Below are 16,145 nucleotides of genomic sequence, written 5' to 3'. Positions count from 1 at the left end.
CCCCCAACCACCTCACATGCCCAGCTGGCCGAGAAATCCCTCTACCCGCCAGCCAACCCCCCCCCCCCTCCCTCCCCTCTCCTGGAACCCCACACTCCCGAGACCCCTCAGATACACCGTCTCTTTGTGTAATCAAACCGTGGCCCGGCCGGTGATCAACGGCTCCTTCTCGGGGAGGAGCGAGCGCCTTAAAGGGGGCAAGCTGTTGCTCCTATCCGCTCTTTCCTGCCTGGTATGTCTGTGTGAGTCTGTGTGTGAGTGTGTGTGAGTGTGTGTGTGAGTGTGTGTCGACTTCATTCAAGGTCAGCAGGAAGTCAACCTCTGCCCTACATCAGACCATATCCTTATTTTCAAGGACTCCTAATCACCAAACCTGGATGTTACGTGAACTTCCCTCCTACTCTGTTTCCCCTCTTCCATTTCCACAGAAGAGTTTATATAGGTTCTGAGCTCGCCCATTATATTAATATGCATCAGGGTCTGAGTGGCTTACCGTCCCTGCTACACAATTTCCTGGAGAAAAGCCTTTTGCCATCGGACAAATCAAAAGTTACTGCCCGCATACGGACAGAAGATGCACAAGTGCACACGTATACACACTGCAATGCATCACACAGCTGGAATTCTGTGGATAAGCGTCGGCCATTATAGCCGTGGATGTGTGTGTAACTGAGATGAAGTGATTGGTTGCACCCTTCTTGCCCTGCAGGCTCCATTAAAGGACCAGAAGGCACAGGGCGTACACACACCACTCAGCCCTTGATTCAAAGTGTGTGTGAATCAGCAGGTCGCCTCACAGACCCTTACTCCCCATCAATTTAAATAAAGATAACACACAGACAGACAAACACACACACACAGACAAACACACACACACACCTGCTGCTTCAGGCCCTAAAGGAATCCAAACCTTAGGTGAAGACAGACCCTATTTTCTGCCTGTTATGTCCTCCTTTAGAGTGTGTGTGTGTGTGTCTTTCCGTTCTGTGGGACTCAGCAGCACAACAGGATGTATAGCTAAGGCCGTCAGAGTTGAAGGGAAATTGCATGATTCTGGTGCACAGGACCCATCAGTATGGAAACGAAAATCTATCGGAGCCGTTTTGATATGGCTGCAGGTCTGTGGAAACCATCTTCCTCCTCTGTGGCGGAGCTCTGTCATGCATCGAAGCAGCTCTCCATGTGTGGTCTGGTCTGATCCTAAAATAAGCTTTCCAGTGACTTTTTTCCAGAAGCTACGAAATCACCGTCCAAAACAGAAATGGACGAGTCATTTGTATTTTTCGCTGGTTTGACCGAAAAACACTGCAGGTTGCCTCGCTACGACGACCAGCACGGCGCCGAGTGTAAGTGTTTCTCTGATTTGACTCCCTCACCTGCCCAGCGTGGAGGTGGCCGTGCTTGTGAGAAAAGTGTTCGAGGAGAGAGGGCAACAAGAAGTAGAAGGAGAAGAGTTTCTGCTCTCACGCTGAGAGGAGTGACGGAGGAAAGTGTGCGGCAAAAGAAATGAGCCGGGGCGAGAGAACGCGGTGTGCGTACGCTGAAGGGGTGTGCGAGGGGGTAAATAAGGTCAGACGTGCCGTTGCCAGGGCGACAACCAATCCGGTGGCGGGATCGGTGCCAAGCCAACACCCCGCCCATCCATCCTTCACTACGGTCGTCTTTTTTTTTTCTCGGACAGCCTAAAACCTCAGAGTAATGATTGCTCTCCATGTTCCTGCAGTCTAAATGGAGCTGCAGTATAAGTACAGGGCTGATTTGTGCAGGTGCCAGGCTTCGGATGCATAAACCTGAATATAGCTGCAGTGCCTCACTCGCTGCGCCGCTGACAGGACGGACGGAGCGGGCAGGGAGACAGCTGTGATGGGTGGACACCAAGAGCAATGATTCAAACTACTGATGAAATCTATCAAAGTGTATTGCAACCAAGTGGCAGTGGAGCTTATTTACTGTGTCAACATCATTCGTCTCATGTTTATGGACTAACTTTGCTGCTGGGAGCCTCCATGTTTGCTGACGGTGCCAGAGCGATAGGCGTCGCTAAATAGAGAGTGAACACAGATTAATGTTAACTTTACGCATAATGAGGGTTGTATTGGGTGCAGGCCAATGAGACAGGTGTAAGGTTAAGAGGGGACTGGGACAAATATTCTATTTAAAAAAGTACACAAATATCTGAGACAAAGTAGTTATCAAATGGTTTAGGAAGAAGCTGAAAAAAGACAAACATTAATTGCAACAACTCTGATAACAAACTTTCTTAAAAAATTCTTAACATTCCGGTTTTCCAGCTTTTTATTAAAATTGATACCAAGCAGTTTAAAGATTTCACCTTGAGCTCTGGGAAACATTTTCACAATTTACTTAGATTTTAAACACAAACTGTTGAACAAGATTCATTTAACCAGGTTGATTTATATAAAGAAATTAATAATCTGCTGCAATCTTATTTTGTCTGGTTTCAACTTCTACGTATGCTGTCATTACCTTAAAGCTTTTGTTTCGCCTTCAAATCCAAAAAAAAATTTGTGTAAATATATATATTTTACCTAAAAACCGCAAAAGTGGATTCGTCATGGGATGCGTACGGTTGGTGTCCTCTTCTACATCACACCATAAACTACTCTACATAATAATGCATTTTAGTTTTATTATAAAATGTTTTAATCCCTTTATTAAAGTATTCCTGCTTGCTACCCTGCTCTTCCATCTATTATATTAACTTACTTTATACTATACTTTTCTGTGTCTCTGGGGTGCAGTAAAGTACAGTTCTGTGTCAGTGGGTTACGGAAGACACGAGAGAAACACCCTTCAAAAAAAAGCACACAAATATCTACTCTTGACCGTAGTGAAAAGGGCAAGTACACTCAAAACAATAAATCAGACTTGGCTTTGAGAATCCATTATTTGCTAAGTGGGTCACAATTCAGATGCTGTAGACACCATCTCTTTCTCTGTTCTGCTTACGTCTCTCCATGATCTGAAGGTCAGTGCTGGATGGGCAGAGCACACATACACACACAAACTATACATCCCAGGTGTGCATTTCCTCACCCTTTCCCTCCATGTGTGTTTATCTGGTGGTTATTAGTGGAGTATATGGCCAGTTGGGAGGACTGGAGCTGTCCTTCAGTCCATCACTCAGACACACACACACACACACACACACACACACACACACACACACACACACACACACACACACACACACACACACACACACACACACACACACACACACACACACACACACACACACACACACACACACACACACACACACACACACACACACACACACACACACACACACACACACACACACACACACACGACATGTCAAGGAAACCAGCTCTAATACAGCCAACAGCCCTGAATTATTTAAACAGTGGGAAGGAGGAGGAAAGGAGAATATGGAGGGGAAGAGATTGGAGAGGAGAGCGAGTTAAGGAGTAAATAGAGGTAAAGCTGCTCCCTTTCAGTCCGTCTGACTCCCGGTGAACTTATTCCAAAAAACTTCTATACTTGGTTTCATCCCCATCTGCTTTCTTTCACCCCATCTTCAGCGGGTCTCATTTCCTTCCCCTGTCAGGATGGCTGCTCCTCCTCGTCCTCTCCTCCCTCCATCGCCTTTCCCAACACCATTTCGCCCACTTCACCTTCCCTCCCTCCCTCCCTCCCACCCCCTGCCATCTTTCTCTGTGTTTATCTAAGCACTTTCACGGTCACTGCTTTGGAATCCCAGGAGTCTAAACTGGCCCCTTCGCCTCTCGCTCGCAGGCCATCCGTGCTTCCCTCTCCCTCTCCATCTTTCTCCGTCACAACGGTTGAGATTCATATCGCACTGTGCACCAGGGGTAGGGAAGGTCCCCCCTATTCACCCTCAAGGCAGCCAGCTTTGTCCTGTTCTAGTCACGCACAGTCGCCCCCCCCCCCCGTGCCAGCCCTCACACACATGAACACATTCACACCAGAGGTGGTCACATTGAGGTCTAGTACCACTAATCAACAAAATCCTGAAAAGAAAATGACTGAAGTATCTAAACTAAATATTCTTTTGACTTCAAGGCTGCTGTGCTGAACATATGTTTTTTTAAAAGAAATTCTTTACAGTACTTTCAGTTAATCAGCTCAACGGTGTGAAATAAAATTCATGCTTTGGACATTTTGTGTGATAGAAATAAATGGCATGGTCCACCTCATGGCCGGATGCCCCTGGATTTCTTAGAAATGCCAGTTGAGTTCCACAAAACTGATAAAAGGGTTAGGCACAATAAGAAGGAAGGGGGGGGGGTTTAGGAGTGGAGGGGAAGGAAGTAGCGAGGGTCAGGAGGAGACTCTGGTCTCACATCGCACCAACAACAGCCCCACACTGGACTGCAGGGATTAACTGATTAATTTGGGATTAAAGATGACTGGTCCCTTCTTTAAGTAATGACCTAAAAATTACAAGATTAACACACAGGAGGTATAGCATGTGTGTCTGTTTGTGTGTGTGTGTTTTCATGGTAACAAAAAAAGTCCAGTGTTAATCAGCTGCGAAGTAAAGCTGCGAATACAACAAAAACTGCCTCCGCTTGTTTAGCTATTCACTATCGACCTTTGATGAGGAACAACACTGCACAGAATAATTGTCTGCTCTGAAAGGAGCCAGGGAACCTCTTTAAATGTTGAAAAAGAAAAAGAAAATGTAGCGAGTAAGGGATTTTCTGACTTCAATGATGATGCTTTTGTCACTGGGCGTATGTTAGAAAAGCACAGATTAATTCCCACAATCATAAACAGGGAGCATCTGCGCCGGGGTTTGGAGGAGTGCGCCGCGGAGAAGAACTCCATTTCCACCTGAATGGGAGAGCAATGAGATTCATGAGTTCTGCTGCTACAAGGCCAGAGCTATGGAGATTTGGGACAAGGCTATTTCACCTTTTCCCATTCAACACAAAATACAACCACTACTCCTGATGCTCCCAGACGGTGAATTACAACCATCTGATCAATTCTGACAAATATAACAAAACACGCGTTTGGACAGTGGCTGGGCAAAGATGGTTTCAAAATGACTCAAGAAATGTCAATAAATATAAAGGCGGAGAGTTGATGGAAGATTTGAATTGATTGACAAGGAAGAAAGTTGTCCTTATAGAAAGTTTATATGCTATGTACAATATTTAAGGCACTACTCTACAGTCAAAAACGGCAAACTTCTGTCAATGCAACATTAGATGATAGACGTGATCATGTAAAATCAGTAACAAGCATCATTCTGTGACAAAAGGTGGACACAATCACTATAGGGGGTGAATTCATATGACCAGAGGTGCAACTAGACTCTCAGTACACAAGGGGCAGAGCATTCTTGAGGGGCCCCTCTGACAGTCATTTGAAATTAATCGCAATAAAAGAGCTGTTACTCTTTACGGTCACATCCATAGACGCAAATACACAATTCACTTATTGTGCCGAGGGAGACTATGTCTATAAAAACGTAGAGTGAAGTCAAAGTGTCAGACAAGCTTGTTTTAAATAAGAGAAAAAGAAAACAGGTTGCTAGCATGTGGCGCTCTACGTGCGTCGGCAAATAACTTAATTTACAAATATAAATTAGACAGTTGTCAACATCACAACAAGCCTATCAAACATAAGAAAGATGCTAGCCTCATAGTTAGCCACTGTTAGACATGTAGAATCAAAGACCTAGCTACATCACAAACATCACTCAGTTACAGGTTAGTTGGCCGACTACTTGTAACTCGTATTTAAAGTTTTGGGGAGGTGCACGTCAGGGTTCTGCGTAAGGTACACGTCTACGCTTAGACTACACCGGAGCTATTTGTAGATTTGATGCAGAAGCATGAATTGGGCTTTACTTCACTCAGTTAGTGTCAGCCAGGAAATATATATCCACTATGGGCTGTCTCAGGAGGTAGAGAGGACTGTGCACTGACCAGAGGGTCGTGGTTCAATCCCTGGCTCCTCCAGTGCTTTCCGAAGAGTCCATCGGCAAGATACTGAACACCAAAATTGCTCCTGCCGACATTGTTTGGATGGTGTGCAATAGAAAAAGTGCTTCATAAATGAATCTATGCATGAATACCCCCTAAGATCTTGGAGGGTTGATAAGACTGTAGAAATACAGAAAATTTATGGTTTAATTTTGCGGTCAAGCCAAAGCGTAGCCCAGTAGGAGCCCCTAGTGAGTGAAGGATCTGCTCCTGCAGTCGCTACACGCTGACAGATACCACTCATTGTAGCTGCACAACTGCAGGCTGATCAAAAAACTAAATCTGAGAAGAAAGTAAGAAGTACAGAAGAAGAAAAAAATAGCAGTCAAGAGAACCAGGAGACCCAGCTGTGTCTGCATTTACTGCAAACCCCAAAATCATGTGGTCCTGGTTATTGCTGCAAAAACAACAACCAAATCTGCTGGTGTACACACAGACTATCATCTACAATCTGAGCACTGGCATGTTTAAATAAACGTCTGATACCACATTCCATTCATGTTTTGAAAGAAAGCAGTGCCAGCTTTCAACGATGGGGTCATACAAACTTCCTGGAGTGATGTGTGTGTGTGTAATATATGCAGCCAGGGCAATGGTACTATAAGTAGTATGTGTGTAGATATCTGTACCACACCTGTGTAAGTTCATGCGTCACAGAGATTGTGTGTGTGGGAGTGTGTGTCTGTGTGTGTTGGTGCAAAGGGAGGGGCTAAGGGGAGGGTCCACTCCTCACTGCCTGCTTGTGACAGTGATAGTAATACCTGCTGACATCCTTTCTTCCCTCCATCCCTCTCTCCCTCTCACCTCATCCCTCCATCCCCAGGGGCCTTTCCGAGCTGTTTTGGGAGTTGAAATCTGTTGACTCTTTCCCTCCCAGCCGCTTCTCAACGTATTCTCCATCCCTCGCTCCCTCCACTGCAGGTCTAATGTTTTTACCATCTCTGGGGGCCGACGAGAAAAGAAGCAGGCATGGAGAGTGTGTGAATTCATATGGTGTGTGTGTGTGTGTGTGCCAAAAAGAAGCTGAGAAGAGTGTGTTTCGCATCATTGGGGGATGTGCTGCCATACATCTGGGAGGCAATTGCCAAAATAATATTAGTTTTTTCGTTCCACCAAGACTCCAGAAATCATACAGCGGAGTCGAAAGATCTACATGGTGAAACATTTGTCATCTCTGGGAAGCACAAAGTACGGGATGAAAGGTGTTTTTAGGAACAGGAAGCTGAGAACTAGAAGCTCTGTATGTTACGGCAATGAGGTCATACTGATAAGCAGAATTGTTTATACAAGAAAAAAAAAAAAAAAAAAAAAAAAGGTGCACTACACTGACGTAGACTCCCTCTAAACACACATATGCCCACACACCTTTAAGCATTTTGATCAAAATGTTCCTTGGAGATTTAGTGTAGAGGAGCTGCACTTTTCTCTTCGGTTTGTAAGAACATCAAGTTCTGACATATGGCTTCTGGATTCACACACTTACCACAAACTGTACTGCAGCTTGTACATGGCATGGACAGTAATGATATAGAATATAGACTTGCAAATGTCAAACATTAGTAAAAAGGCAGCGTATTCCCTAACTCTAGAGAATTGCTCCATTTCCTTCTGTGAGTGGATTTGAGTGATTTAATTTAAAAGCTTGAGTACCTGTGTATCCTCAAATCATTTCTTTCCATGGCAGGATTATGAAGGTACGTCATGCACATTTATAATATTTCTTCAAGTTTTAAGAAATGTCTCTTAAAATCACATCGGTCTTGTTTTATACAAGACGCTTTGTGACATGAACAATTACCTAAAAAGAACAGTGGAGCCTGAGTCTGAAGTTTGATCCAGAGACAAACTGCACTACCTTGAAGTGGAAATTAAACACTTGACAAACATGTTTTTGTATTTCTCTCAACCTACTGATCTAACTGGGTCAATCTACTGCACACGAGATGCACTAAACCAAGGTCAGAGTCCTTCTAGATTTTTAAAGATTTATGGCTAAGAGGGTTTTCTTTAATAAAAACAAAACAGTTGTTCAAATCGAGCACCAACACCTAGATGAACACATTCCTAAGAGCACCCTCTCGATAGGTGACGACAACACGAGTCATCATGTCAGAGGAAAACAATCACTGCACAAAATTCTGCTGAAGTTCTAATATATCAGATCAGGAAATAAAAACTGCAGAAACTGTTTTACAGTGAACTTTATACGTGAGAAGACAGAGGCAATTCAGGGAGAGAACTTTGAGGTGACTGTCCTTAAGCACCTTTGAGGCCTTTGAGGTATGATGGCAAACACGTCTCGGTGTCCTCCCGGCAGCAAGGACCCTGTACGGTACAATAATCCAGGTTCCTGCTGTACGTCCTTCTGCTCTGTCTGGGTCAATACTAATTCAATTTCTGTCCAAGGAAATTCCCTGGTCGCCTTTTGGCAAGATTTCTGAGCCGAGTGGAAGAGCATTGTGTGAGCTCTTTATGTACGTGAGAGTGTCTGTGGCTAAAATGCACATGTTGGCTCAACAACAAGCAGACGGTGTTTTGGTCAAGCTCGTGTTGACAGCGTTTCCCACATTTTCCGTTCATATCTTATCACGCACACACAGTGTAATTGCTGTTTTGTGTGTCAGAGAAATACACAGTTGGCCTGACACCTACAACAATGCCAGCTCATTGTTGTGCCATGGACGGACGCATGAATGGATGGATGAATGAATGCGCTCCCAGCCGGCGCTCACCAACGGCCCCTTAACCACCATAACCTCTTCCCACACGTACGGCAGCACAGGCAGCCATTTTGTGCCAAAGCCCTGCCTGTGCCGTGCCAGCCCGAGGTGCAGACGATGTCGAACCTCATTTCATTCCACAGCTGTTCCACCTCACTCGGAGACATTCGTACAATGCAACTTATTACAGCTTAATGCAGCCCTAATATTGATGCATGTGTGTACACAGAGAGACAGCGCAGCGTGGGGGGAGAAATTGGGAAAGAGATGGGCCCATATGCAGTCTGGCGATAATGCGAGAAGCCGGCGATAATATCTGGGTGTTAAATTGGTATCGATTTACTAAATATCCTGACCAGGAGGAGAGAGAGCGGCCGTCCTTTCATGCCTGTACACCATGTCTGCTGCGACGGCTCCAAGCTGCACTGTGACTATCTGATCCATTTTAATACAGACGTCCAGGCCTCTGCCCAAACCTCATTTTCTAGACCGTGCCCTTATGTCTTCCTGTGTGTGTGAGAATATATTTGGCTTTCACTACAATTGCAAAGCTTTTCTATGTAGTTCGATAAACAAATATACATATAAAATAAAGCAGGAAGCTGTGTCAGTGACTCGGAAACCATTTGTGTAGTTTCTCTGGAAATTATTCTTAAAATGAGGCCATGTGACACTTAAGAGCAAAAGGAACAGTTGCACAATACTCTATCAGCACGCCGCACCTTCAAATCACCAAGCATCCAAAGGCAATAACATGCCTGTTCCCTCCAACACTTGAGTCACACCTAAATTCAACTAGCAAGTGGAAACAAAACAATGACCTATTTAGTCGAGAGGACGAAACAGGGCTCAGTAAATGTTCCCACTGTCGCACGCCACTGGCCGGACGTGAGGACTTGCATTACTCTCTGCAAGTTGAAGGAAAGTAGTAGAAACAATAAATAAAGTATTTGAATAGAGCCGGGTAACCTACTACTCCTGTAGGTTTTGTTTTTCCAGAACTGAAATTTATCACACCATCTCTTCTCACGGAACCAAAGACTTTCCTTTCATGCAAAATATAAACAACACACACGCACACACACACACACACACACATAAACACACAGTTCCACTGAAGCAAACCTCAGCAGACAACAATGCCACCGAATGTCAATTCACAGAGAGACAAATCACTAAAATCACTGCACCCGCATTGTTTTCCGACAGAGATGAAGAAGCTGAAGTGTACACAAACTTAACTCATCCGCAGTTTACCTCCAGATAATACGCTCAATACCACCGACACACAGAGAAAGCACATTTACAAAGAGCGATAAGGTGAGCAAACACACCCACAAACACATCTCTGCATCTAACGCGGACAACAGCAGAGACAATAAGCATTGACACAGAAAGACAGAAGAGGGGAGAGAGAGAGAGACACTGATACAGCCTGATGACAGATGAGTAGAGAGAGAACCTGTGAGAGATAGAGTCGGGGGGGGGGGCTGCTTTGTTAGCAGGACAGGGAATAAAGTGGTAATTACCTCACTGTGGGTTTGTTGATTATAGTTCAGCCAGGTTCTCCATGTTAATCATTTACCAAGGGAAGACGGAGATTAGTATAGAAACAGACACAGAGAGAAGAGATAGCCGCCACTGAGAGACACACACTCATTTGCATGCACACACACGACGGAGCAGAAATAGACACAGTCAGACCTGCGGGTGCAGAATTTATAAAAAAAAAAAAGACAAAAAATTAAAACAGAAATCAGTCTTAATGTGCCATCATCTCCCCTGACAAGACACAATTACAGGCAGTGTCTGATTTCACTTTACTGTATACTGGGGGTGTCGGCTTGCACGAGCCCACACGCCGGATGTGTGCGTGCATGTGTCTGCAGGTATGGTATGCAGAATGTGATTTACTCTGGTATTTAAAACGGGATCATCGGTGAGCGCGCACGGAGAGAAACGATGCATAAACAGAGCGGAGATTACACGGGAGACTTATGAGGGCTGCTTTCAATAAAGATACAGGGAAACCAATACAAATATTCATCTGCTGCACGCACCGTTTAAACATGCTCCACTGGCTCCTGAGCTCGACCTCAGTCTCTGTCGGGGCGGGAGAGCGAGATAAAGACAGAGTGCAAGAATAGAGAGTGAGAGAGAGAGAGAGAGAGAAGCAGAGGAGGGGGTCTGATGTTGTTTTAATGCTTTAAGGTCCGTGTCCAGACTTGAAGAGTGAGTTCAAGTACAAGCAACAGGGCATACATATTAAGAAACATTGGTTATAATATTCCTACTGTGCACATATGGTAACATACTGTTATCTCCAGTTGAAACCCCACAAATCCACTGCTCTGGAAAGACAGACAGACAGTGGGAGTAGAGAACGCAAAGATTTGGAGATTCAAGTTTGAGCAGCGATCCAGGGAAACTGCTGTAACAAGCTCAACTCCTGCCACGACGGATAAAAACAAAAAGGTAAAAGGTGTCGAGGAGCCAAGAACAAGGTCAATAAGAGGACAGAGGAACGGAGAAGCTTATTGAAGGTTCAGGTATGAGTGATAGTTATTCTTGTTAAATCTAAAAAGGCAGCTCGATGCAAAGTTTCCTCTGAGTAAACTTCCTGACACATTCGGAGTAAATCTATGAGGATGGATGTGGCACGGGATGCAGACACTGTTGAATCAGCGAGTCGGCTGCTCGACCCGCTCGCTCCAATAGGTTTCAAAGCACACGCGAGGGGGCTGAACACACCAGTAAACCAAGCTGAGGTTATGATATTTTACTAACCTTTAACTGCTCTAGGAAGTAAAAAAGAATTTCTCATCTAATAAGGATCTATTGCTCGGAGAGAGATGGAGACAGAGGGAGAGGCGCGGTTGTAAAATGAAAGCGATCATAAACTCCGTCCATAAAATCATAAAAAAGAGGGCAATCGAACCACTTGAGCCCCACAATGAGAGAGGCCGGGCATCTGATGCCACGGCGCCCGACGCTGACCCGGCAGTCAGGTCCATCACATCCATTTCACAGCTCCATTTTTCAATCTGGAGGGTGCTAAATGTGCGCCAGTTAAAGTGTTTCACTGAGCCTTTGTTACAGCCATATTAGCCATCAAAGACCAGAGCAACGAGACCCTTCAGTCTCCACTTCACTGCCCCGGCTTCATTAAAACCATAAATCTAGATGTCGAAGGAAAGGTGACGGCCAGAGAATGTCTCCCGTCACCCGTATTAAATAAGAGCCTGTTTGCTCAGCAGCTACAGTTGTGTTCGATCTATACTGTATATAAACGAGCTCTGGCTCTCATGTAAAGGCACAATTAAACTGTTCTGCGCTGTTCTTTAGCTTCTAGGTGTTGAAAGCTTTATGGCCAACATTTGCAAAAAGGGGTTGACCCAATGAGAAGGTGCACAGGGGCCACAACAGCAACAACATCCTTTCAACATGTTCCATTAAATCTAAAAGGTGATTTCTTTAAACTTACTTAAATTAATTGATATTATCAACATAGCATTGATGTACTTATTATATTATAATTATTTAGTTTACTCAATCAATGCCTGAAGGAAATATCTGGTTATTAAGCTGGTTAGACAAATATATATATAAAATACTTATTCAGTTTTAATGTCTTGATGCTGCCCAGGTAGCAGTTAGTCTAGGAGCTGAGCGATAAAACAATATCAATAATTATCGCAATATAATATAAAAAATAGTAATATCACAAAAGTTAAATATATAACTATACATGGCTCATGCATTGTTCAAGCATGTAGTGGATGTATAGCGGTTTTTATGTTCTACTTATAAAATAATGTCATTCTCTTCCCATAAGAACAGTGAAAACCACATCCTTCACTCAGGACTTAAAATCTTTCTTTAAACCTAAAAGAACTGATAATGTGACATTTATTGTGAAAATTATCGATATCGACTAATGTTGAAATTTTTCTACTGATACACTTTTAGCTATAATCATCCAGCTCTAGTTAGTCCGAGCTATTTTTGCAATAAACAAAGCTGATGTAAAAAGTGAAACTGAGTCGGAACAGTTACGTTGGCTGTTAAATCAAAACAATGCGCTGAAAGATGATAAAGTGCTCTTTGAAGCTGAGGGATTCAGCTGATCCCTCGTTTATATAGAACTAATGATGAGCTGCTTAAAGAAGGGAGTTATAGAGTAAATAATAATGGTTTAATTTTCACTAGAACATTGTGGACAAATAACCAAAAAGCCAAAAGTGGTTATTCGGTTGGATAATGTGCCTTCTGCGCCCAGAGCCTGGACTCCAGCCCTGGACTCTGCCTCACAGCCTCATGCCAACAGAGGCTCAGCTCTCTCTCTCTCCCTCTCTCTCCCTGTGCTCCTTCACCCTCGCCAGGCTGCGTTTACAGGCCTCAGGACAAGTTGGCTGGCTGGCTGGCAGCTAATAGAAAATATGGTATGGGAAAATGAATGAAGCTCAACTAATCACACCGCCAATATCCATCACTGGGCAGGAGGGAGTCGTGAGAGATAAACGGGTGAAGGAGGAGTGCAGAGCAAGGAAAAAAATGAAAAGGTGAGTGGGATGTAACAAGGGAGGTAATGAATGAGAGAGGAGAAGAGAGGTGAGGAGAGGAGAGGTGGAAAAAGTGAGTCCTGGTGGTTAACCCAGGGGATGGTGGAGCGGCTGCAGCATCACGGCTCCACTGATAGCTTTGTGATTGGGTGGTGTAGCTGATGAGAGTGATTCTCTGCCACAGTGGGTTACCCTCCGCCGCGGTGCTGATGGCATTGTGATTGTGTGGTGTTGCACTCGACTGTGTGGCCCTGCCACAGGCTGTGCGACCATTCATCCCTGAACCTCAGGGGAACAAGAAGATGCTTCCTAATCCTCGCCACAGCGCATTTCTGTAGGATCCCAATTACAAGACTGGGTTTTACCCAGCTGGACACACTGGATATAACCCCGGCTGACTCTAGTACAGGAAAGTCCTGCAGGTCCGACAAAAAAGCCCTTTGGGAAATTATAAATCCTGGGCTTCATACTTCTTTCACATTTCGTGCCACCAGAAATGTAGAAAAAAGACGACGCTGTGACTGACAAAGTGGTCTTGGTGGCGATCAAGTAATGGGGACTCTCATGTGAAGGAGTGTCGGGGAAATCAGGCCTGGTGGCGGGAGTTTGGAACTGTGCAGGTCAAGAGAGAGAGGCGGTCTGGGGACGTGTTATTCTGGGCATCAGGCCCGACTCGCCCTGCAGGCCTCCCACCTCAACCCCTCAATTAGCTAGACTGGAACACCTGGATCAGCAGGTGAGCCTGGCTCTGGCCTGCTAGTGGTCCCAATAAACACACTACACACAAAAACACACGTACACACACACACTCACACACCAACATACTCCCTTTAATATACACCTGTGTCCTAAGAATGTTATCTAGGGCACCATTCAGTACACTTAAGACGAAGCCCTTACTTCTGCTTTCCTTTAAGTAGCATAATCACTAAACGCCAAAAGACAGAGTGTAGGTGAAAGCTCGGGTTAGAATGTGGTCATTATGAGCCAGAGGATCTCCTGCAGGAGGCCGCTCTCTCCTCAGAGGAGACCAGGAGGCCCCAGAGATCAAGCTTCTCTCTCTAAAAAGGAGGAAACATGAGGGGCTGACTTCTGGCTCAGGAGCAGGTTTCAGGTGATCAGACCTGCTCCTGCACACAGGGACGTGATCTGCTGCATAGCACAGATTCTTCACAGGAGCCTGAGTCATCAGCAATTATTGTGCAACAGCACAAGCAGCACAAGTTGTGACCAGTTTCAGTTTGATGCAAAGTGTTGAAACTGAAGCACTTTTTCCCTATTTCACCTCTAATCCTAGATTCGTGGCCTGCGGGGAGAAGGAGCTCAGAGACAGTGCTCTCTCCTGGGGAGGGGGGGGGCGGGGGTTTCCTCACCTGGTGTTGGTGGAGTTCCAGAACACGACGTGTCGTTTTGCCACCGCGGCTGAGATGAGGTGGAGGAGTAGGATTGTGGCTCTCCAAGTGGCCAGAGCTCCCGGGGTCACGGAGGCCATCCTGACCGGGGAGGAGGAGGGAGGGGAGGCCCGCGGAGAGAAGAGCTGTGCGCCGGGGCCTGGCTGCCTCAGGTGAGGAGAAGAACCAAGCAGGAGGAGGAGGAGCAGGAGACACCCGGTAAACCACTTCCTCTCAGCGGCTTCACCAACTCAGGAACCGGCTCCAAACTTCTGTCACCTGCCGCTGCAGCCTCGCCTCACGGACACCAGTGAGTCCAGTAGCTTTCAGGAGGTTTAACCAGTCACAGGCTGAGGAGGTGAAGGAGTGCACCTCCACTGGGAGAAGTTCTCCAGAGTTTATCCATCATTCTGCATGACGTCCCACACTGTAACCTGAGGTTTAAAGGGGAGTTTAAAGGTGAGGATGAGCTTCCCAGTGCAGCGGTGGGTCAGATAGTAAATGGGAACTGGCAGCGACAGATTGCACAGCGCCAGGAGGGAGGGGCCTCCGAGCTGAGGGGCGGGACCAGGGGTAACTTTGGACCAATCCCTTGACATGGGTGTGGTGATGTGTGTGGGTGTGTGTGAGTGTAGTGCACGGTTAAATGTTTGGGAGGTGCGCCGACTGGTGTGAGGAGACCAGTCTGTCACTGATCCAGTTATTCAGGATCAGGAAAGACCCTCTCGTCCCCTCTCAGACCACTGGTCTGGAGCTGAGGGCTGGGAACTGGTTCCATGCAACAGGCTCCAACACACAACTAGGGACAGGACATATCCCCACTTCATCAGAATCAGAATTCTTTTTATTGCCATGTATATTTGCATTTATTGGAAATTGCCATGGTTGGGTGGGTGCACTGTACATAAAACAAAACAACAATATATACAGCACCTCCTACACCCACCTCATGCCCCTACACTTCATACTTACAGTGTAGCTCCGAGAGTTATTATATGGCCAAATTGTGTTTTTCAAGAAATCAGTGACTGTTATACAGAACGAATATGTCAACAATATAATAACAGAGTCCATTAAACATCAGTGCGCTGGCCCTGCAAGTGCAAATCACAACAAGTCACAAAACACAATGGCAAATAAGAAAACACAACAGCAGATCACAAAATCAGCGATGAGTCTTGTCAATAGCAGCCACCTTTGTTTTGTTGTCTTTCTTATTTGCCCTTGTGTTTTTTTCTCATTGGCTGTTTTTTATGACCACTCAAAGCGCTTTACAGTACAGTTTTACATTCACCCATTCATAGAGTGCATCTATTCGCAGCACTTTGTTATTCTATGTTATTCAGGGTTCAGCATCTTGCCCAAGGACACTTCGGCATGCAGATGGGTCAGACTGGGGATCGAACTGCCGACCTTTAGGTTGGAGGACGACCACTCTACCCCTCAGCCACAGCCGCCCTGAAGTGT

General features: G+C 45.4%; 1 protein-coding gene across 1 annotated transcript in view; it reads right to left on the bottom strand.

Moving 5' to 3' along the window:
* The window catches only part of si:dkey-246i14.3 (ephrin A4), a 33,436-nt gene extending 18,261 nt beyond the window's left edge, over positions 1–15,175 (bottom strand). The window contains exon 1 of the mRNA XM_061081164.1: positions 14,661–15,175. Coding sequence (XP_060937147.1) covers positions 14,661–14,779 — 119 coding nt within the window. The 5' untranslated portion in view covers positions 14,780–15,175. The remainder of the gene's footprint in view (positions 1–14,660) is intronic.
* Positions 15,176–16,145: the final 970 nt, after the last annotated feature.

The sequence above is a fragment of the Limanda limanda genome, chromosome 11 (assembly GCF_963576545.1).
Source record: "Limanda limanda chromosome 11, fLimLim1.1, whole genome shotgun sequence".
Taxonomy (NCBI): domain Eukaryota; kingdom Metazoa; phylum Chordata; class Actinopteri; order Pleuronectiformes; family Pleuronectidae; genus Limanda; species Limanda limanda.
This window is presented reverse-complemented; position numbering and strand designations above follow the sequence as displayed.